This window comes from Microtus oregoni, unplaced genomic scaffold, assembly GCF_018167655.1.
Source record: "Microtus oregoni isolate MIOR12 unplaced genomic scaffold, Mior012 000068F_ref0000429, whole genome shotgun sequence".
In the NCBI taxonomy this organism is placed as follows: Eukaryota; Metazoa; Chordata; class Mammalia; order Rodentia; family Cricetidae; genus Microtus; species Microtus oregoni.
Window position 1 is genome coordinate 2,905,230 of NW_024543975.1, and position 24,893 is coordinate 2,930,122.

Here is a 24,893-nt window from a genome sequence, read left to right on the forward strand (position 1 = left end):
TAATCTTCTACCTAGGCCTGGTTGTATCTTTCCCTGCACAAATTAATATAGCAATTGATCATAGCCTGGATTACACGATGGCTGAGAAGCCCATCTTCCCCAGTGTATTTGGATGGGCATCCTTTCAGAATCTAGATGTACCCATAGGAGGTGATGCAGGGGAATAGTTTGCTGATTAATATCTTAATCATACCTGGCCTTCCTAGGGCCAGTTATTATAAACCTGTTTCTGTCTCTTGTGCTTTTTAAAGCCTAAACAGAGACCACTTCTGGAAGATGAATCATCTGCGCTCCTACTTTTTCTCGGGCATTTGTTGTGAAAGAGGTAATGCATAAGCACACTAAAGAAAACATGGTTATTTTTTGTAGGCCCATATAGCAGACCATAAAAAAATATATACTTTGCTAGCTGTAAAATCTATCAAAGTTTTTCAACAGCCCCATATTTTTTACATTCCTTCACTGCCACCAGCAGATGCGTCTACATATGTTCCTTGATTTTATGGGCGCATTACAACGACATCAAAGCTGCTGTAACATTGCAGGCACGTTTTTATGGGGAATGATTTCAGCACCATGCCATCCGGCTGGCCCACCCCAGCCTTCTGTTGCTGGAATAGAATGGCAAAGACACTTAATGAAGAAGATAAAGGATAAGGCAGAGACTTGGTCGTGTGGAATGAATGCTAGTTTTCCTCCATGCTAAGCAAGGGTCTTGGAGCTCCTTGGGAAAACCAGGTTCCCTTAAGATGCCTAGGATGTCAAAGTGTCACAGTATCTTCATTTCTGTGAGAATATGACCCATGAAAAAACACTTTACAAACTTCATGATGACAGGGTGATATGTTTATACAATTAGGTAGGGTGTTTATGTTTCAAATATATATCCTCAATGATCATATTCCTCCCTCTGATTATAATACAATTATAGAATTATATCATTAATATCACACATAGAGTTTGCATCAACTGGAGGGTAGTAATTGCAAGAGTAGTGTATCTAGGTACCCTTTTTGTTTGCTTTTCCTCCCTTGATCTTTCCTTTTCTCCTTCTCTTCTTTTCCTCCTACATTTACCTCTTCATTTATTAATTTTAGATAAGTAATGGAGTGACTTTATGTTCATGTCCAGTCATGCTCACAGATGCCCTGCCTCCCTTAAGATTTCTTTTTGTTATAAGACATCTACTTCAACATATTCCCCTCTTGTTACATGAGAAAGATGTTTAAGGCTGGGCTACAGGGGGAGATGGATGGGTACAAAGACTAGAGAGGGGATCTGATAGTTTCTTCATAGTATTAAAGATAGTCTTAGTTAGGGTCTCTGTTGCTGGAAAGAGACACTATTAATACAACTATTTTGAAGGACAACATTTAAATTTGGCTTACAGATTCGGATGGTTAGTCTATTATTGTCATGCTGGAAGACATGTTGCTGGAGTTAGGAGTTCTATATCTGGAGCAGGCAACCAGAACAGAAAGTGCCACCCAGCCTAGCTTGGGCTTCTGAAACACTAAAGCCCACCCCTAGTGACACACTTCCTCCAATAAGGCCACACCTATTCCAACAAGGCCCCATGTCCTAATCCTTTCAAACAGTACCATTCTCTTTGATCCTATGGGAGTTATTTTTATTCATACCACCAGAGATAGAAACTCACATCCCCACTTTAAACTGAAGAGGGCAGGAGACTCTGCTTCTGTTCTTGAAAAAGTTACATCTTAATGCAAGAGTGGGTATAGTTGGATTTCAGTCTGTGCTTGCTCCGGTATGATAAAATTCAAAGTGATTATGTATTTTAGTTAAGAGAGTATTAAATAATCACTTTGAACATTAACTAAGAATTCACTTACCTACTTTAGACTTGACATATTTTCTGGCATAGTTTCTGATCCTCTTTTACTAGTCCGAGTTTTGTGTCAATGCACTGTCTAGTAAGTTACTGAATTTATTTCTTTTTTTTTTAATTTTATTTTGTTTTATTTTTTTTATTGAGAAAAGGAGAAAACAAAAACAAAAAACAAGTTTCCACCTCCTCCCAGCCTCCCATTTCCCTCCCCCTCCTCCCACCCTTCTCCCCCTCCTCCCACCCTTTTCCCCCTCCCCACCACTCCTCTCCCCCTCCCTCTCCAGTTCAAAGAGCAGTCCGGGTTCCCTGCCCTTTGGTAAGTCCTAGGTCCTCCCCCCTCCGTCGATATCTAGGAAGGTGAACATCCAAACTGGCTAGGCTCCCACAAAGCCAGCACAATAAGTAGGATCAAAACCCCGTGTCATTGTCCTTGGAGTCTCATCACCCCTCATTGTTCGCCATGTTCAGAGAGGCCAGTTTTATCCCATGCTTTTTCAGTCACAGTCCAGCTGGGCTTGGTGAGCTCCCAGTAGATCAGCCCCACTGTCTCAGTGGGTGGGTGCACCCCTCGTGGTCCCGACCTCTTTGCTCATGTTCTCCATCCATCTGCTCCTTATTGGGACCTTGGGAGCTCAGTCCAGTGCTCCAGTGTGGGTCTCTGTCTCTATCTCCATCCATCACCAGATGAAGGTTCTATGATGATATGCAAGATATTCGTCAGTATTGCTCTAAGATAGGGTCATTTCAGGTTCCCTATCCTCAGCTGCCCAAGGAACTAACTGGGAACCTCAGCTTGGGCACCTGGGAGCCCCTCTAGGGTCAAGTCTCTTGCCCACCCTAAAGTGGCTCCCTTAACTAAGAATTGTGGTTCCGTGCTCTCCTATCTACCCTTCCTTTATCCCAATCCTCCTGTTTCCCCAAGTCCCCCCCCCCTCCTTCCCTTCTACATTTTCTCTCCCCATCTCCCCTTACCCACATCCCACCCCACCCCCAAGATCCCAATTTTCTCCCCGGCAATTTTGTCTACTTCCCTTAGCCAAGAGGATAACTATATGTTTTTCCTTGGGTTCACCTTCTTACTTAGCTTCTTTAGGTTCACCTATTGTAGACTCCGTGGCCCTTATTTATGGCTAGAAACCAATTATGAGTGAGTACATCCCATGTTCATCTTTTTGGGTCTGGGACACCTCACTCAGGATAGTGTTTTCTATTTCCATCCATTTGCATGCAAAATTCGAGAAGTCATTGTTTTTTACCGCAGCGTAGTACTCTAGTGTGTATATATTCCATACTTTCTTCATCCATTCTTCCATTGAAGGGCATCTAGGTTGTTTCCAGATTCTGGCTGGCTATTACAAATAATACTGCTATGAACATAGTTGAACAAATGCTTTTGTCATATGATAGAGCATCTCTTGGGTATATTCCCAGGAGTGGTATTGCTGGGTCCAGGGGTAGGTTGATCCCGAATTTCCTGAGAAACCGAAACACTGTTTTCCACAGTGGTTGCACAAGATTGCATTCCTACCAGCAATGGATGAGGGTACCCCTACCTCCACAGCCTCTCCAGCAAAGGCTATCCTTGGTGTTTTTGACTTTAGCCATTCTGACAGATGTAAGATGATATCTCAAAGTTGTTTTGATTTGCATTTCCCTGATTGCTAAGGAAGTTGAGCAGGACCTTAAGTGTCTTTTGGCCATTTGAACTTCTTCTGTTGAGAATTCTCTCTTCAGTTCTGTGCCCCATTTTTAAATTGGGTTAATTAGCATTTTAAAGTCTAGTTTCTTGGGTTCTCTATATATTTTGGAGATCAGACCTTTGTCTGTTGCGGGGTTGGTGAAGATCTTCTCCCAGTCAGTAGGTTGCCTTTGTGTCTTAGTGACAGTGTCCTTTGCTTTACAGAAGCTTCTCAGTTTAAGTAGGTCCCATTTATTCAATGTTGCCCTTAATGTCTGTGCTTCTGGGGTTATACATAGGAAGCGATCTCCTGTGACCATCTGTTGTAGGGTATTTCCCACTTTCTCTTCTATCAGGTTCAGTGTGTTCGGGCTGATATTGAGGTCTTTAATCCATTTGGACTTGAGTTTTGTGTACGGTGATAGACATGGGTCTGTTTTCATTCTTCTACAGGTTGACATCCAGTTGTGCCAGCACCATTTGTTGAAGATGCTTTCTTTCTTCCATTGTATACTTTTAGCTCCTATATCGAAAATGAGGTGTTCATAGGTTTGTGGGAAAAAATCCGGGTCTTCTATACGATTCCATTGGTCGACTTCTCTGTTTTTATGCCAGTACCACACTGTTTTCATTACTGTAGCTCTGTAATAGAGTTTGAAGTCATGGATGGTAATGCCTCCAGACAATCCTTTATTGTATAGGATTGTTTTGGCTATCCTGGGTTTTTTGTTTTTCCATATAAAGTTGATTATTGTCCTCTCCAGATCTGTGAAGAATTTTGATGGGATCTTGATGGGGATTGCATTGAATCTATAAATTGCCTTTGGTAGAATTGCCATTTTTACTATGTTGATCCTCCCAATCCATGAGCAAGGGAGGTCCATCCATTTTTTGGTATCCTCTTCATTTTCTTTCTTCAATGCCTTAAAGTTCTTGTCAAATAGATCTTTCACTTCCTTGGTTAGATTTACCCCAAGATATTTTATGCTGTTTGTGGCTATCGTGAATGGTGAAGCTTCTCTGATTTCCCTCTCTGCTTCCCTATCCTTTGTGTATAAGAGGGCGACTGATTTTTTGGAGTTGATCTTGTATCCTGCCACATTACTAAAGGTGTTTATCAGCTGTAAAAGTTCTTTGGTGGAGTTTTGGGGGTCGCTATGTACACTATCATATCATCTGCAAATAACGAAAGTTTAACTTCTTCCTTTCCTATTCGAATCCTCTTGATCCCATTATGTTGTCTTATTGCTATTGCTAGAACTGCAAGCACTATATTGAATAGGTATGGCAAGAGTGGACAGCCTTGTCGTGTTCCTGAGTTAAGCGGGATGGCTTTGAGTTTCTCTCCGTTTAATTTGATGTTAGCTGTCGGATTGCTGTATATAGCTTTTATTATATTTAGGTATGACCCTTGTATCCCTAATCTCTCCAAGACTTTTAACATAAATGGATGTTGAATTTTGTCAAATGCTTTTTCAGCATCTAATGAAATGATCATATGGTTTTTTTCTTTCAATTTATTTATATGATGGATTACATTGATAGATTTTCGTATATTGAACCAGCTCTGCATCTCAGGAATGAAGCCTACTTGATCATAATGGATAATTTTTCGGATGTGTTCTTGGATTCGGTTTGCCAGTATTTTGTTGAGGATTTTTGCGTCGATATTCATCAGTGAGATTGGCATGTAATTCTCTTTCCTGGTTGAGTCTTTGTGTGGTTTTGGTATCAGAGTAACTGTAGCTTCATAAAAGGAATTTGGTAATGACCCTTCTGTTTCTATATTGTGGAATACATTAAGGAGTATAGGTATTAGTTCTTCTTGGAAGTTCTGGTAGAATTCCGCATTGAAACCATCTGGTCCTGGGCTTTTTTTGGTAGGGAGGTTTTTGATAACAGCTTCTAATTCTTCGCGACTGACAGGTCTGTTCAGATTGTTCACCTGGTCCTGGTTTAATTTTGGTAAATGATATTTATCTAAAAAAGTGTCCATTTCTTTTACATTTTCCAGTTTTGTGGCATACAGGCTTTTGTAGTAAGATCTAATGATTCTCTGAATTTCCTCTGTGTCTGTGATTATGTCCCCCTTTTCATTTCTGATCCTATTAATTTGCGTGTTCTCTCTCTGACGTTTGATTAGTTTGGATAGGGGTTTATCAATCTTGTTGATTTTCTCAAGGAACCAGCTTTTTGTTTCATCGATTCTTTGGATTGTTTTCTGTGTTTCTATTTTGTTGATTTCAGCCCTCAGTTTGATTATTTCCAGTCTTCTACTACTCCTAGGTGAGTCTGCTTCTTTTTTTTTTCTAGAGCTTTCAGGTGGGCTGTTAAGTCTCCAATGTGAGCTTTCTCTGTTTTCATTAAGTGGGCACTTAGTGCTATGAACTTTCCTCTTAGGACCGCTTTCATAGTGTCCCATAAGTTCGAGTATGTTGTTTCTTTATTTTCATTGAATTCAAGGAAGACTTTAATTTCTTTCTTTATTTCTTCCTTAATCCAGGTATGGTTCAGTAGTTGACTGTTCAGTTTCCATGAGTTTGTAGGCTTTCTGGGGGTAGCATTGTTGTTGAATTCTAACTTTAATCCATGGTGATCTGATAAGACACAGGTGGTTACTAATATTTTTTTGTAACTGTGTAAGTTAGCTTTGTTACCAAGTATGTGGTCAATTTTCAAAAAAGTTCCATGAGCTGCAGAGAAGAAGGTATATTCTTTCCTCTTTGGGTGGAATAATCTATAGATGTCTGTTAAGTCCATTTGCTTCATTACCTCCTTTAATTCTCTAATTTCTCTGTTAGATTTCTGTCTGATTGACCTGTCCATTGGTGAGAGAGGAGTGTTGAAGTCTCCTACTATTAGTGTGTGCGGTTTGATGGCTGCCTTGAGTTTTAGTAATGTTTCTTTTACGTACGTGGATGTTTTTATATTAGGGGCATAGATATTCAGGATTGAGACTTCTTCCTGTTGAATTGTTCCTGTTATGAGTATAAAATGTCCCTCTCCATCTCTTCTGATTGATTTAAGTTTGAAGTCAACTAGTTAGAAATTAATATGGCCACACCTGCTTGTTTCTTAGGTCCTTTGGCTTGATAAGCCTTTTCCCAGCCCTTTACTCTGAGTAGGTGTCTGTCTTTGTGGTTGAGTTGTGTTTCTTTTGAACAGCAGAATGTTGGATCCTGTTTTCGTATCCAATCTCTTAGCCTGTGCCTTTTTATAGGTGAGTTGAGCCCATTGATATTAAGTGATATTAATGACCAGTGGTTGTTAACTCCGGTCACTTTTTTAGTAGTAGGGTTTGTGTGTTTTCCTTCTTTGAGTTGCGCTGGTGAATGGTCTCTAGATGTCTGAGTTATTGTGGTCACTGTTGGACTCCTTGGTTAGTGATTTTCTTTCTATTATTTTCTGTAAGGCTGGATTTGTGGCTACGTATTGTTTAAATTTGTTTTTATCCTGTAAAATTTTGTTTTCTCCATTTATAGTGAATGAAAGCTTGGCTGGATATAGTAGTCTGGGCTTGCATCCATGGTCTCTTAGTTTTTGGAGTACATTTATCCAGGACTTTCTGGCTTTCATGGTTTCCATAGAGAAGTCAGGTGTAAGTGTGATAGGTTTACCTTTATAAGTAACTTGGCCTTTTTCCTTTGCGGCTCTTAATATTCTTTCTTTATTCTGCATATTTTGTGTTTTGATTATTATATGGCGAGGGGATGTTTTTTTTTTTTGATCCAGCCTATTTGGTGTTCTGTATGCTTCTTGACCCTTCATAGGTACATCTTTCTTCAGGTTGGGAAAGTTTTCTTCTATAATTTTATTAAGTATATTTTCTTCTCTTTCTTCTACTCCAATTATTCTTAGGTTTGGTCTTTTTATTGTGTCCCATATTTCCTGAATGTTTTGTGATGAGAGTTTGTTGGACTTGCTGTTTTCTTTGATCAGTGTGTTTTTTTTCTCTATGTTATCCTCAGAATCTGAGATTCTTTCTTCTATCTCTTGTATTCTGCTGGTTATGCTTGTTTCTGTAGTCTCTATTCGTTTACCTAGATTTTTCCATGTCCAGCCGGCCCTCTGTTTGTGTTTTCTTCTTTGCCTCCATTTCAGTTTTCAAGTCATGAACTGTTTCCATTATCTGCTTGATTGTTTTTCCTTGGTTTCCTAGGGTATCATTCACTGATTTACTCAATTCCTCGAACTTTCTGTTATACTTCTCATCCATTTCTATAAGGGCGTTTTTTATATGCTGTTTAAGGGTGTCAATCACTTTCATGAAGTCAGTTTTTTCTACTTCTTCTTGATTAAGGTATTCATGTTCTCCTGTTGTGAGGTCGCTATCTTCTGGTGGTTTCGTGTTGTTTTTCAGATTGTTGGGAGAATTCTTGCATTGGCGTCTGCCCATCTCTTCCTCCCAATACTCCCCTATGGATCTTCTTTTACAGGATCAGGTCTTCTTGCCCACTGATGTACCTTCCCATTGATGTCACTCCCCAGTGATGTTTCTCCTGGTGTCCAGATCGGATCTCCTTGCTGCTTGGATAGCTCGCAAACAAAGGGCCCACCCTGCTTGCTGCAGGCAGGCTATGGGGACAAAGGAGCTACCGCCCACCCCTTTGCCCTCCTGGTTCGGGTTCTCTCCCAGCGCCCGAGCAGGCTGACCAGGGAGGCGCTATGCTGACAAAGAAGGGAGGGAGGGAGGGAGACAGGGGGTGGGGGGATCTGGATGTAAGCTGGATGGGATAGGAAGAGAGAGGAAGTATCAAGCAGTATAGCCCCTGTAGGATGGCCAGGAAGTGTGGGCGGGCTGAGGTATGTTCCCGGCTGCCGCAGCACTCACTCACCACAGTGATGTTTCACTCGGTGCCCAGATCGAAACTCCGTGCTGCTTGGTTTGCTCGCAAACAAAGGGCCCACCCTGCTTGCTGCAGGCAGGCTATGGGCCTGACTTTATTTCTTGGAGACAATCAATCTTGTTTTCTTTGAAAGAAAAGAACAAGCATGCTTTTTGATACTGAAATGGACCTTAGAAACTGGCCAATAATCCCCTTTCTCCACAAGGTAAAGCTGAAATATAGAGAGCAAGTGAAGTGATCTTTTCAAGGTACAGCACAGAGTAGAGAATAAGCTAGGGGTAAGCCTTTGGATTTGTTTTTCAAGATAAAGTCTCAAAGTTGCTCTTGGCTTTATGCTTGCAATTTTCAGTGGAAATAGCCTGTAGTATAGCACTTCCTTGCTTGGCTCTTATGTATTCCTATAGTCTGTGTCTTGTATACATGTATGTGTGTGTGTACTTGTGTGCACAAGAAGGTAATCTCTGCTGTCATTCTTCAGATATCATCTATCTTGATTTTTGCTGCCAGATCTCCTATTGGCCTTGGACTTGGTATGTCCAGCTTACTTCATTTGGGATCTCTGGATCAAATTCAGGTCTCTGTGTTTACAAGGTAAGTACTTTAACTCCTACCCCAAATCCACAGGGCCAGACATTACTTCTTGGGCGGATGTGCATTTTATCTTTGGGGCATAATTTTCCACTGGACGGAACAGACTGGCAGCAAGTGAGCCTACTATAGTTCTCTCACTTTTACTTCTGCTGAGATCCCTACTATTTGCAAAATGTGCAACTTATCCAATGCTCTAGTATTCACTCTGTGATCCTCTACAACATCTTCAACAACTGACTTCATCCTGTGGTTCAAGTCCTTGCTTCTTTTCACCCTTGTGAAACTCTTCATTGGCATTTTTACTCCCAATTCCCAGTCCCAGAATTCTCCACCACCAATATGTTATGTTCTTGCTTTCCCCCCCACAACTGGTAAGTAAAGAAGTTAAAGTGCATGCTGCCTTTGCTTTGATCTTTTATATATATATGAGAAATAATTTAATTCCTAGAATGGTCTTCTGGACTTTATGGTTCAGAAAATTATGCTCAGCATCTATTTATAATAATGATTTTTCCCACTATCGCCTTAGTGAAGATTGTGAAGTAGAAGATTATGTTGCTTTGCATTTTCTAAGTATGATCCCATGAATGTAAAGGAGAAAAAAACTTTCTTAAATTGATAAAAAGTAAGGGCAAATCAAGAAACATACTGTTGTTCTTGACATTATATAGGCAATATTTTACTTCTTTCAATACATTTTCAATTGCAATGTATTTTTCATGTTTCAAGTGAGGAACGCGGAGCTCAGTGAAGCCGAGATGCCTGTTGACCTTTCATAATAAAAGTAGCACAGTCAGACTCTCCTCTCACATCTTGCTTCACACTCATGTTCTACACCATGGGCTAGACTTTAGGCTGAGCCTAATGGCATAATCTATGTCATGTAGTCACCAGTTGACTCTGAGGCAGGTATCCTAGGTTCCATTTTCAGATAAATAAACTGAATCTCAAAGAAATTATATAATCTATTTAAGGTCATTCAGCTAAGAAATAGCCGAATTGAGCTTGGCTGTCTCCAGAGTCCATGTTCTTTCTGTAAGAAAATGTGACCATTAATTAAAGGTAGCTATGAACTAACTCAGTTTAAACACGTAGCATCATATCATAATGGTCTGTTTAGGAATTATTATTTGTTTGATCCCAAAGGGTCAAATTTGTTCCTTATATTCTGTGGAATTCTGTTCTCCTTGAGTGGTAGAGTATTAGTGAAAACTAAAAAAGAGCATAGGTCTGTCTAGCCAAAGGGAATGGCGCCAAATAAAAGATGTATCTTAGATTTCCAGTTTTGTTTCAAGGGTTTCCATATGGAGATGGAATTAGCTTTTGTTCAAATTACTTGCTAGATTAGAATTATGACAGATGATGACTCTAAACCAGAGGGAAATATTTTGAAAGAGTATACAGAGAAGTTTTGTGAAAGTTCCATCTGTCTAAATATGGGGTACACTGTCTTAGGGAGTGAGAATACTCAGAAGCCTGGAGACCACTTGGCAAGGTCACTATCGCCACGATCTGATGACATTTAAGGTCCTTGGATTTGGATGCTTTTCTGACAGGGCCTGGCATTGCTGTGTATCCATCCTGGATGAATGCCCGCTCATTCTGCATATCTGGGCTGTGTTCCCTAGCAGTTGGCACAGGTAGCTTAGAAATGCAGCCATCCAGCAAGCATGGGTCTCTTTTTCAGTCTTCATCAACTCTGGGAGTGTCAGTCTCCACCACAAGAGATATAAGGACATTAGTGATAAATGCTGTCACTGGGATGGCAAAAAGGGATATATAATATGTATCTGTGTTTTCTTGTATCTATGTCATGATAATAAAAATGAAGAAAGACTCAGATGCTGTCTCATAAGATCAACATCTTCCTTGGTATCATGTGTGGTGCTGATAGTTTCCTGTTTTGTTTGAGTGACCAAAAGAATGGTAGCGATAAAATAATTACGACAATTTTCAAGTGATTACTGTATTTTAGGTGTCATTATTCTTGACCTCTTGTCCTTGAGCAGAGTGAGATGCAAAAGGTGTCTATAGCAGGGTCACACAGCTCCTAAGAAGTACAGTTACTCTTCAAATACAGGCCTATCAGAAAATGTATTTGATTATTTTAACTGTTACTTATATTCCCAAATTGATGGTATTTTTATTTTTTATATTATAAAGTTGTTAGCACTATTTCTTTATTGTTAAATAATTCTTGATGAGATGCTATAAAAGAATCAGGTGGGGTTGGGGGTGGCTATTTACAAACATATGAACTGTCTTTTTATCATGCAGAGTGGAAAGAATACTGAATTCAGCATTGACCTTGTTTCAGTCACACTCTTTCTTTTGTATTAATGTGTGTTTCCTTGACTACAATTACTTGGGTGGAAGGTTTCTTTTCAGCATGCAATCTTGCTGTGTAGCAGCCTACCAAGTACTGGGTTTTTAGGTGTGCCATTTCACCCGCAGAAAGAAATTTTTCAAGGAAGTATCCTGAGAAAGCAGACATAAGGGAGAAAGCAGGCTAATATCAGGGTAGATCATGGAGGGCATTTCATTAGGTCGTAAGATCCAGTTCTTAGCACCATGATTAGCACCGCATACTTCTTAGCATAAAATACAGGAGACCAGATCATTTGTCCATCTGACTGTTGAGGGGTTTTCCCAGGAGCTCCACTTGTATGACATTAAAAAGAGACCATCATAGAGTCAAGTGTGGAAATGCAAGCACAAGGAATGAATAAAGCTTAAGCTACCATGATATCAGTAGCTAAAAACAGAATATGACACAGCACTGAGATCAGCCATACAGAATCATAACAAATGCTGTTTTCTTTTGGCTTTTATAATTGTGTGTGTTGTGGACACGTGTATATGTGTTCAGATGTGCGTGGAGGCTAGAAGATGACGCCAGGTGTCTTCATTCATCACAGCCCATTTTATTTACAGCTTACTTAATTAATGGAAAGAAAGTCCTGAAGAATGGGTATCTGCCTGCAGTGACTTAGCTGAGCCTTTACAAAATTATCCACACAGGGTTGCCTTATCCTTGTGAACTGTTTGCTCCTGAGAGTCCAGAGTAAAAATATCAGAAGGACCAATGTGGTTTCTTTTCCAGTTCATCTCACATTGTTCATCTCTATTCTTTGCATTTCTTTCCCATAGACAGCTGCATTTGCATATAAGTATTGTGCACAGCAAAGGCTATGAGAGTGACAAGAAGGGATTGCCAGCACATGAAATCCAATAAGGACACTGAGTTTTGTCTTGTGAACTAAGGAGTGTGGTAATTAAAGCATTATTTACAATGCAATAAAGGCAGAGCTAATTACTGACAAGCGACAGTGAAACAATACACTTTCCCAGTGAAACTAGACTGGGATCAGCCTTCATTATGAATCCTCCAACTGTCTTCTTTGTTAATTATGATCTTCATAATCCTTTCCCTGGCAATATTTGCCTAATTTATTGCCACTCTATAATGCAGGATTAATAGAAAGTGAGGCAGGAATAATGAGAGAACTAAGAACTATTGTGTGAGCCCCTGGATCTCTAACATGAATACAAAGACCCAGGAGAGAAAGGTGGTGGTGGTTGACCTTCAGTCAGAGACAGAAGCATTACTGTGACTATGCACCAAGACATAGGCTTAACTTTTGAGAGCTGAGTCCAGAACACACAAGAGTCTCATGTTATGAGATGTCTCTTCTATATCTGAATTATTGAAACATATACCCTGAGTTAGAGATGTCTTTGCAAAAAGGGAGGAAGAAAAGATTTGACACTGTAAAAATTTTGGCTCTGTGAGACTGCAAATGACCATGGTCAAATCTTTTCTTCCCCCTTTCAATTTCTACATCCTCCTCCTTTTTCCATGTCTTTGTTCTCATCCACTTTCTTTTCTTGTTTCTGAAAATATAAAATACTTCCAAAACTAAAATATACTTATACCTCCTATAAGCACTCGGGAGGCAGAGGCAGGCTGATCTCTGTGAGTTCGAGACCAGCCTGGTCTACAGAGCTAGTTCCAGGACAGGCTCCACCAAAATCACAGAGAAACCCTGTCACGAAAAACCAAAAAATGAAAAAAAACTGGACTATGGTTGTGTTTGGGCTACAGACCATACTGTTTTCAACTTACATTACATTATATGCTATTGCACTCAGCCCTAAAATCTCTAGTTGGTGCAGGACAAAATAAACAATCAGAGATTTTAGCAACTTAAGTTATTAAGGATTAAATTTGGCACTAAATTAAGATGTAAAATTATTTTAGTATGTAGGGGAGAGAACAGTATATGATAAGCAAGTAAAGTTGACATATATTTTTAATTTTGATTTTAAGGATTCTTGTTATTATTACCCTTCCCATTCAACCCTGTCTTTCTACCTATTTACTATATTTAGTAGAATTTTTAAGAGACTATCTAACTAGGATTAATTTTAATATCTGGGGAAATGGTGAGTTGGTAACATATAGTAACATAATGGATTAAAGAATTTTGATAGTAAGAGAAAACTTGGCATAATTTCCAGACAAATAAAAACCCCATGGCCTGTTTTTTCAACTGAGGAAAGAATTTCTTAATATGTTGAAATATAGGCTCATGTATCTACTTTAGGTTTCTGGTTCCTTTCCACTAAGGGTCAAACCAGCTCTTGAACACATATAGAAATTATACTTCAAAGACTCTCAGATACTTTTCCAAATTCTATTTCTAGCATCACTACCCAGGAGTCTCTGTGTCTCCCATGTTTGGGATCAACTTCATTGTTTACTTCACAGGGCCAGAAATGCAAAAGGCAACTCAAAGATTTGAATGTGGCTCTAAGGTGATGGTTTGTATACTAATAGCACATTCTTCTCTTTTTAACTTTAATTTAAATATGAAATTTCTTCTTCTCCCTCTTCCATTTACCCACCCTCTCTTTACACAGTTTTAATATACATATTATATCTATATATATATGAAAAGTAAACAAAAGTCTGAATGAAATAAGGAAGTCAACTCAAGATTTAAAAAAGAATTGATAGAGTGTGTATATTATGTCTCTCTCTGTGTATATGCATGCCTAAATATATAAATGCAAACTATTCAGTTTGTTTAGTGCTGCATATTTTTTATTATAGACCACTTTTTAAAAATTCTATCCAAATTGTAAATAGAAGATAGAAGAGGAGAAATCCCATAACGCACAAGAAACTCTATAGAAGAAGAGGCTGAGCCCGTATTGACTGAGGATGAGTATCCAGAGAAAGAATTCAAAAAATGGTTACAAATATGCATAAGCAACCAAAGAACATATAAGTATACTATAAGAAAACATATTTTAGACCTAAACCAAAGTCTAAATAAACTAAGTAGGTCCATTCAAGATTTGAAGAGATAGTACAACAGAGTGTTGCTTAAGAAAAACCTAACTGAAAACTTAGTCAAAATGAAAAAACTCAATAAGTCAAAAAATAAAAAAAGACTCAGTAGATGCACCAAGAGAATAGACAATGTGAAAAAAAAAAAGAACTGGATCATTCAATCAAAGTCAATGATAATTTTTTAAAAAACTCAGTGGAATACAGAAGAGTTTTGGGACACTGTGAAAAGACTACATCTACAAAACATGTGCATAAATTAAGTAGACTATGGTGGGAAGGGTATAGAAAATATCTTCAATAAAATAGAAGAATATTCTCAAGTATGTGAGAAAAAGATGCTCGTCCTTACAAGAATCCAACGAAATACCAACTAGACAATATGATGAAAGAAAATACCCATGGCATAGCATAGTTATAAACCTTAAATCACAGATAAAAGAAAGGCTATTAAAATAGAGAGAAAGGTATAGAGAGACAGAGAGAAAGACAAAGATAGGTAGATACAGAGAGACAGGTAGAGAGAGATAGAGAAACAGAGAGAGACTAAAACACATATAGGAGTGGGGAAGAGAAGGAGCAGAGAGAGAGGGAGATAGACTTGTAAAGTTCCCAATAGAGGGAGGCCAATCAGAATAACACTCATATATTCAGTAGAAGTATTTAAAAGTTATATGTGAACTACAAAAATATCAACAATGAAAAGCTTGACTATTATATACAGTAAAACTAATAATCACAGTTGGAGAAATAAAACCTTTCTACAATAAAATATACTAAAGGAATTTATTTTCACTAAACCAATACTACAGAGGATACTTAGAAGTAATACTGAGTCGGAAGAAGAGAATAAACATATTCAAGATGCCACAGAGGGATAAACAAACAATACCAGGAGAATTAATCAAAAAGATCTAAGAAACTATAAAACTAACAAAATGACAAAATATTAATATACATTTTGTATTCACAGCTCTGAATTCTGAATAGTGATATTTTCAATTCCCTAGCAAAAAGGTGTTAACTAATTGATGATGAAAAATAGAATCAGTCTTCTTGCCGCCTCCAAGAAACATACCTCACCATGAAAGATAGAGAGTACCTTAGGGCAAGATGGAAAAAGACAATTGTGAGAAAACAGTAAGGAAAAAAGCTATTATAGCTATTTTAATACCTGACTAACTGTATTTCCAGCTACAACTGGTCAGAAAAGATAATGAAGGCCACTTCATACTTGCTAAGTCAGTAATCCAACTGGAGGTTATTACAATTATAAGCATATATGCAATGAATGTAAGTGTGCCTATTGCTGTAAATACAAGTAAGCAGGAAGCCCCAGATTAAGGTCAATTCAGTAATAGTAGGTACCTTCAGTATTTAACTTTTACAAATAGATATATCATCCAGAAGAAACAAACAAAACACAAAATATTAGAGTTAAGTAACCAAATATTTGGACCTAACTAATATCTTCAGAACATTCCAATCACTAATTGACACACATTCTTGTCAGAAGCTCATGGAATTTTCTCCAAAATAGAATACATATCAGGGCATGAAGCAATCTACAAATATGCAAAAATTTAAATTACTTGATGTCTTTTATCAGACCATAATGGAATAAAACTATTTGTATAAACAGTAAGATAAGACAAAAAAAGTACACAGATTCATGAAGTTGAAACAACTCACTAATAAATGATGAATGGCAACTGAAGAAATCAAGAAGAATATTATGGCATCATAGAATCGAATAAAAATAAAAACACAAGATGTACAAATGAATGGGAGAAAATGAAAGCAGCCCTCAGAAGAATGTAGAAAAGTTTATAACATTATTTCCTACATAAAAAAGAGAGACAACCCAAATAAATAACTTAATTGTGTACCTTAAGGCCTTTGAAAAACATCAGCAATGGAAACCACAAAGCAATGGATATGGAAAAATACCATCAGAATATAAATTATTGAAATAGAAATGTAAAATATATAAAAAAATCAGTAAATTTGTTCTTTGAAGAGGTAAACAAAATTGACAAACTCTTAGACAAATTAGCAAAAATAATAGAAAAAAAAACACAAATTAATAAAATTAGAAAAGTAAAAGGAGGCATCACAAAAAAATTCAATTAAAATAAAAAAATTAAGGATACACTTTTAAAAACTATGCTCAATTATATTACAAAAATTTAAAGAATTGGATGAATTTTGAGATCATATGGCCTATCAAAATTTTTTTTTAATATTTGTTTATTTATTATATATACAATGTTCTGTCTGTGTATATGCCTGCAGGCCAGAAGGGGGCACCAGACCTCATTACAGATGGTTGTGAGCCACCATGTGGTTGCTGGGAATTGAACTCAGGACCTTTAGAAGAGCAGGCAATGCTCTTAACCTCTGAACCATCTCTCCAGCCCTGGTCTATCAAAATTTATACAATGTAAAATAAGTAATTTAAGCAGATAAGTAGGCAACAACAATAATGGTACTATTTCATCCTTAGTGAACTTATTTGCCTTACAGACCAAACAGGACTTTGGTTTCAGGAGGTCCCTTTTTTTAACTGTTACTCTCAGTGTCTGTACTACTGGAGTTATGTTTAGGAAGTGGTCTCCTGTGCCAATGCATTCAAGGCTACTTCCCACTTTGGTGTGGAAGAATTGTCTGTATTCTGTCAATCATGTTATAAATAAACACCGATTGGCCAGGGAGGAAATATAGGCGAGAAAACCAGACAGGAAGTAGAAATGATGTAATGAGTACAGGAGAATTCTGGGGAGGAGGAAGTTGATTCCTCCCACTCCTGCCCAGATCACCAAAGCAGCAGGATGTGATCTGCCTCACTGAAAAATGTACTGAGCCACATGGGTAACATAGATCAGAAAAATGGGTTAATCAAGATATGAGAGTTAGCCAGTGAGAGGCTGGAGCTAAGGGGCCAATCAGCTTTATAACTTATAGAGATTTCTGTGTGATTTTTCTTTGGGACTAAGCAGCTGGGGTACCGGACGGAACAGAAACCCCAACAAGCAGGCCCCCCGTTCATGTTACATCACTTTCTCTTCTATCAGGTTCAGTGTGGTCAGATTTATGTTGACATCTTTGATCCATTTGGACCTGAGCTTTGTGCATGGGAATAGATATGGATCTATTTGCAATCTTCTACATTCTGACATACAGTTATTCCTGCACCATTTGTTGAAGATGGTTTCTTTGTTTCATTGTACAATGTTGGCTTCTTTGTCAAAACTCAGGTATTCATAAGTGTGTGAATTAATGCCAGCATCTTCAATTTGATTATATTGATCTATATGTCTGTTTTTATGCAATAGCAAGCTGTTTTCATTACTATAGATCTAATAGAACTTGAAATCAGTGATGGTGATGCCTCCAGAAATTTCTTTATTATACAGGATTATTTTGGCTATCCTGTTTCTTTTTTGTTTTGTTGTAGGGAGGCTGCTTGTTTGTTTCCTGGCTTCCCAGACCCAAAATAATCACACAGAAATTGTATTAATTAAATTACTGCTTAGCTCATTAGCTCTAGCTTCTTATTGGCCAACTCTTACATCTTAATTTAACCTATTTCTATTAATCTGTGTATCACCATGATGCTGTGGCTTACAGGGGAAAGTTCTGGCCTTTGTCTCTGCTGGCATTACACAGCTTCTCTTGACTCTATCTTTTTTTCTCCTAGCATTCTATTTAGTTTTCCACACCTAGCTCAACTCTGCCCTATAAGGCCAAGCAAGTTTCTTTATTCATTGACCAATAAAACCAACACATAGAAAGAACTTCCACATCATTTTCCCTTTTCTTTTTAAATAAATCATAAGGTTTTAGCCTTAACATACTCAAATTTCATATAACAAAACAGGTATCAAGCAAAAATTCCAGTTACAATATTTATAACTACTTTTATTATAACTAATAAAAGCTATAATTATATATTCTTCAACTTCATCAAAGACTCCAGAAGGATATAATGCTACCTAAACAAACAGGAAGTACATTGTAAGCATTTTCCAAAACACTAGAATTGACAGAGACTTCTCACTGCCTGGACAGTCACCTAAATTTCTTCTTTATTATTCAGACATCCATATTAAGCCTATAGGCCCATAGTATCCAGCAGACTTTTCCATAAAGCAGGAAATTTCAAAGACAGTTTCACCAATATTCACAGTTTGTTAGTCACTTTCTTCTGTGTCCTGCAGAATGTCTGGCAGATTCTTTTATGAAGCAGGAACCCCAAAGGATTGTCTTACCTTTAGGCAAAGTCAGCAGTCATTTCTCTGTGGGTTATGCATGTCCAATTCATCAGGAAGTCCAGGCAAGAGCATTTCCGTGTCTATATGGCTAACAAACTCCATAAAGAGCTTCGTCAATGCCCATCATCCTCTTGAAGTAGTTTGGTGCTGCCAGGAGAGGATGTGTTTCATTGTCATGAAAAGTCCTATGTTATTAAAACATTTTAAATGCCATATTCTGAAGGTCTCTGAAATATTTGAATACCTATCTAACCGAAATATATCATTATATATCTAGAAAACCTAACTAATTTGACTACAAGCTTGACTATTATAGATGAATATCTATTAACCTGTATTTCTTAATTATATGTTACATTTCTAAATGAGCTGCACAAACACAATGCCTTAATCAAGAGCAGAAATATACATATAACAAAATTGACCTAAAAGTTGTATCAATAGAGCAAGATCCGTACCAATGCAAATGTCTATAGCATATCCCTCTTTAAATATAGGCAAACATTTATAAACAATATTTAGGAAAATGGATATAGTTCTCTCCAAACTGCTTCCTGCTGTTTATTGGGCAAAGTAATTTTCTGAGGAGTGTTTAAGGAGACCTTCCAGGGGCTCTTGGTCCATCAAACCACATTAATCTGGAATAATTCCACAGGTTCTCATTCTCTGTGGAAACAAAAGAAGAACCTTTTGCTAAAGCAACATATGCATAAAATCAAATTTTGAAATCAAGAAACCTTCATGTTGGTTTATCTTAGCAGCCCATTAGCTCCTTTACAGTAAAAAAAAATTCAAAGAAAACACAATAATATACATAATCCAGACTCTCTGTATACATTCCATCTTTATATGGCTTATTTTTCTTTATTTCTTTAATCTCTGACTGTACTCTCTCTCTTTAAATACTTTGTTTTATTTTTAAATGATGTATTTCCTTTTATAACTCACTGTATTCTTTCTTCTCTCTCCTTAGCCTACATACATTTATCCAACACTTTGATCCATTTAGAGGTTTTTTTTTTAAAAATCTGACTCTGTCTTTTTCTGTATCTGTAATTATTTTCTGATCAGAAGCTGTTCTTAAAATTCTAAGTTGCAGCCTGACTAGTACTAAGTCTGTTTTGTCTTTTGACTCCAACCAGTCCAATATGCTGTGGTGGAGGTCTATTTAGCACAAGCCATGCTCACAGCAGCCCCATTTTCAGGTGCACAGTGGGTCAATGATGCCATTAAGCCAATTGTAACACTTTGCTCACAAATCCTATTTTAATGCTCCATAGCTGGTCCTCTCAGAAGGGTCACAGCCATTTATGCTGACAAACCAGGAAGCCGCTGTTTATAAAGAAGCCACACAGTTTTTATTGCACCTCTCTTAAAGAAACTGCAGCACCCCTGCTTGCCACAAGCCCACCTAGAAAAAAATTGTGGCTACCGAAGGTCATACTTGACTCTGTTCTTTTGCATCTAAAATTCCTTTTCAAGCTTTCTCAGATTTTACATGGGTTTAGCTAGCACATGTTGGAGTGCCAATTTGTTTTAGGAGGGCTGCTTGTTCATTTTCCAACCTCCCAGACCAGAAATAATCACACAAAAACTATATCAATGAAATCACTGCTTGGAAGATTAGCTCTATCATCTTCTTGGTTAACGCTTCTCCTTGACTCTCTTTGTTTATTTTTGTTTTTCCATATGACATGGAGTAATGGACTTTCAAGGTCTGTAAAGAATTGTGTTGGGATTTTTGATGTGAATTGTTTTGAATCTGCAGATTACTTTTGGTAAGATTGCCATTTTTACTATGTTGACCCTACTTATGCAAGAGCATGGGATGTCTTTCAATTTTTTGATATCTTCTTCAATTTATTTATTCAAAGGCTTAAAGTTCTTGTCATACAGGTCTTTCACTTGTTTCGTGAGAACTAACCCCAAGATATTTCATGTTATTTGTGTCTATTGTAATATTATTTGTATATAGGAGGAATGCTAATTTTTTAAATCTTGTATCCTGCTACATTACTAAAGGTGCTTATCAGCTATAGGAGTAGAATTTTTTGGGTCACTTATGTATGCTATTATATCATCTGCAAATAGTGGAAGTTTGACTTCTTTTTTTCACAATTTTTAGCCCTTGATCTCCTATTGTTGTATTGCTTTAACTAGAACTTTGAGTATCATATTGAATATATATGGAGAAAGTGGACAGTCTTAGGAAAAGATATTCACCAATCCAATATCTGACAGAGGACTGACCTTCAAAATATATAAAGAACTCAAGAAACTAGACATCAAAATACCAAATAACCCAATTTAAAAATGTAGTACAAATCTAAGCAAAAGTATCATGAGAAGAATCTCAAATGACCAAAAGACATTTAATGAATTGCTCAACATCATTACCCATCAGGAAAATGCAAATAAAAATAACATTAAGATACCTCTTATATTTGAAAGAATGGCTAAGATCAAAAACACTGATTACATTTTATAATGGACAGGATGTGGGGTATGGGAAACACTTCTCCACTGCTGGTTGGAGTGTAAACTTGTATAGCCACCTTGGAAATCAGTATGTCAGTTTCTCAGAAAATTGTAATCAATCTACCTCAAGACCTAGAAAACCACTATTGGGCATGTACTCAAAATATGGTCAATCATATCACGAGGTCACTTGTTCAACTATACTCATAGCAGCATTACACATAAAGGAAATAACCTAGATGTCCCTCAACTGATGAATGGATAAAGAAAATGTGGTACATTTACACAATGGAGGATTACTCAGCAGTAAAGAAAATGACATCATAAAATTTGCAGGCAAACAGATGGAACTAGAAAATTATCATCCTGAGTGACGTAACCCAGACCCAGAAAGACAAACACAGTATGTACTCACTCTTAAATGGATATTAGATGTAAAGCAAAGGACAATTAGTCCACAACCCCAGAGAAGGTAGGTAAAAAGGAAAACCCTAAGAGGGACACACATGGACGGCCCCAGGAAGGGGAAATAGTTAAGATCTCCGAGGTTAGGTAGAATAAGGGTAGAAGGGAGGGGATTAGGAATGGGAATATGAGGAATTAAGATTATTTAGTTGGAAGAGGGACAGAAGGAAGAATAATGAAAGATATATCTTTATGGATATTTTTCACTTTTTTAAAAAAGAAAACAAACTATCTTTTTTTTTAATTTTACATTTTACATACCAATCCCAGTTTCCAATCCCCCCCTTCCCCTCCCACTCTTCTAACTTTCTTCCATCCCATTTACTCCCCAGAGAGAGCAAGGCACATTGCTCCAAGGCAGGACCAAGGTCCTCCACTACATCCAGGCTGATCAAGGTGTCCATCCAAAAAAAAAAAAAAAAATGGGTTCCAAAAAGCCAGTACAAGCAGCAGAGACAAATCCTGGTCATAAAACTGTCACCCACATTCAGAGGATCTAGCTTGAACTTATTCTGGTTCCTTCCCTGTCCAGCCAAAGTTGGTGAGCTCCCATTAGCTCAGGAAGATTGTTTTAGTGGGTGTATCCACTATGGTCTTGACCTCTTTGCTCTTAATTCTCACTCCTCCCACTTTTCACATAAACTTTTGGAGCTCAGTCCATTGCTCTGCTGCAGATCTCTGCCTAAGTTTACATCAGTTGCTAGATGAAGATTCTATGGTGACATTTAAGATAGTCATCAATCTGACTATAGGGCAAGATGGGTTCAGGTACCCTCTCTACTATTGCTTAGGGTTTTAGCTGGGATCATCCTTGTGGATTCCTGAGAATCTCTAGTGGCAGGTTTATTTCTAGCCCCATAATGGCCCCCACAATTATAATATCTCTTTCTCTGCTCCTTACCCCATCTTGACAATCCTGTTCCCTCACATTCTCTCCCCACCTTTTCTCTTCCCTTTCTCTCCTTATGCCCTTTTTTCTTCCCCCATTCCCATGCTTCCAATTATGTCAGGAGATATTATCTATTTTTCCATCACAAGGGGATCTCTATATGTCTCCTTTAGAGTTCACCTTGTTACTTAATTTATCTAGGGTTGTGGACTGTAGGCTCACTATCCTTTGCTTTACAGCCAGTAACCACTTATGAATGGATACATACCCTGCTCATCTTTCTGGGTCTGTCCTGGGACAGTTCCTCAGTAAGATGGAAATTGACCTACATCAATATCCAGTTGTATCCTTCTTGGCCATATACCCAAAAGTCCCTTATTCCTACCCCAGACATTTGATCAACCATGTTTATTATTGTTCTATTCATAATAGCCAGAAATTGTAATCCTATGTCTGTCAACAGTTGAATGGATAAAGAAAATGTGGTACATCTACATAGTAGAATATTACTCAGTAATTAAAAATGTAATTTTCTGGTAATGGGATTGAACTAGAAAAAAATCATCTTGGAGTGAGATCACACAGAACTAGAGGATTATTTATTTATTGATACATATAAGCGAACAAATACACATTATTTATGTGTATTCGCTTACATGTAGATATTAGCTGTTACATCAATGATAAACATGGTAAAATCTATAGAGCAACAGAAGTTAGGTGTAGAGTAATGGACTAGTAGAAAGGGATAGATGTCCCTAGGAAGGGGAAATAAAATAGGTATGGGTGGGAAAGTTGGACACAGGAATGGGAAGATTAATTCAGCAGCAGGATGAAGAGGAAAATGAGAGAGGGAACACAGGAAGGGACAGCTAAAATCAAGGGTCATTTGAGTGCTCGTATGGAAAGATAATACAGTAGAAGCTACCCCAAAAATATACATAAATGAAGGCAATCTAAATGAAATCAACAAATAAGAGGGGATACAGAGACTCAACTGGACATCTTTTGTCTCCAAGTAAAATATATGTCTCCTTCTTTATAACCCAAGTGATCATGTATTCATATATGAGTGACAGAATCAGTACCTCATTTCTGTACTCTCTTAACATGGGTGAAAGAGGAGGACCATTCCTTGGTCCTACTTTGGAAGATTAGAGTTAAAAATAGAAAAAACCAGGACATAAACATTGCTCATGCATATCCACAGCTCAGAGGCAGTATACATAGACATTTTTATAGAACATTAGAGGCATATATGCTGTGGACTATTTAAAATATTTTGAAATAAAATGCATTAGTCACTAATTCATAAACTTTTAACTTCATTTAGTTATTCACAGTATTCCTATATGAGAACAAATTTTGATTCCTGTAAAGAAGAAGGTACAAAATGATGAATAAGAAATTTCTGGATTGTGTAATGCAAGAAACACAGATAGATATATTTTGGTTTTAGTAACAATCTCTTTGTGAAAGAACTTTTAAACTCTAATGGGAAAAAAGGTACTGTATTGATGGAGGAAAGTCATTGGCTAATAAAGGCACTGCCCTGGCCCATTTTATTGGTTAGAGGACAGGTGGGAGGAGTAAACAGAACAAAATGCTGGGAGGAAGAGGAAGTGAGCTCAGACTCCACAGCTCTGCTCTCCTGAGCAGACGCCTCAGCAGAGAGGCCATGCCCCGCTCCCGGGATGAAGCTCCGACCCAGGATGGACTAGGCTAGAATCTCCCTGGTAAGCGCACCTTGGGGTGCCATACACAGATGATTAGAGATGGGCTAAATTAACATGTGAGAATTAGCCTAGAAGAGAATGGGCCAAGCAGTGTTTAAATGAATACAGTTTGTGTGTTGTTATTTCGGGCATAAGCTAGCCGAGCGGGCGGCTGGGGTGCTGGGGTGCTGGGGAAGAGGCCCCGCCGCCCCTAATACTACACTGTATATGTTCCATTGCTTTGGGTAGAAAACTTTATTTTAGAAATTGAAATAATTTTAGTTACATGACTTAACTAGACACCAAAGGGCAAAGTCAGAATGACCAGTTATTGGTATCAGGTTTTATAAATGGAAAAATTCTATTTAGTAAAACAAAGATTTCTCCCCAGAGATAGTTCAGATATACCTCGAAGTGTTTGCAGAAGTGTGCAACAGGAAAGAAAGCCTTTGTTACAAGTTTCAAGTTTTGAAAGAGATTTCCAGTTCAGTTCTATAGAATTGCTTGGAGGCAAAGAGATCAGCAAAATCAGAGGACTTTATTCTAATTTATGCTAATTTCTTCCTCTAACTTCAACTTTATGCTAATTTTCTCCCATATAACCTCACAGACAATTTTTCCTATTTCTTGGGAAAGTTTTAAAATATTAAACAATGTGTTTTTTTTCCACCTCTCCTGATAATTCTATCCTCTTGAACTTTCTTATCCACACAGTAAGGACACGCTGGCTAGTGCCAATCTCTTCTTAGCT

The 24,893-nt window shown here is 37.7% G+C and overlaps 1 protein-coding gene across 1 annotated transcript in view; it reads left to right on the plus strand.

The window, feature by feature from the left end:
- Window positions 1-24,893, plus strand: part of LOC121440539 (proteasome subunit beta type-1-like) — a gene marked incomplete at its 5' end in the record, with an annotated part of 117,626 nt that overhangs the window by 84,831 nt on the left and 7,902 nt on the right. The window contains one exon of the mRNA XM_041641273.1: window positions 13,673-13,783. Coding sequence (XP_041497207.1) covers window positions 13,673-13,783 — 111 coding nt within the window. The remainder of the gene's footprint in view (window positions 1-13,672; window positions 13,784-24,893) is intronic.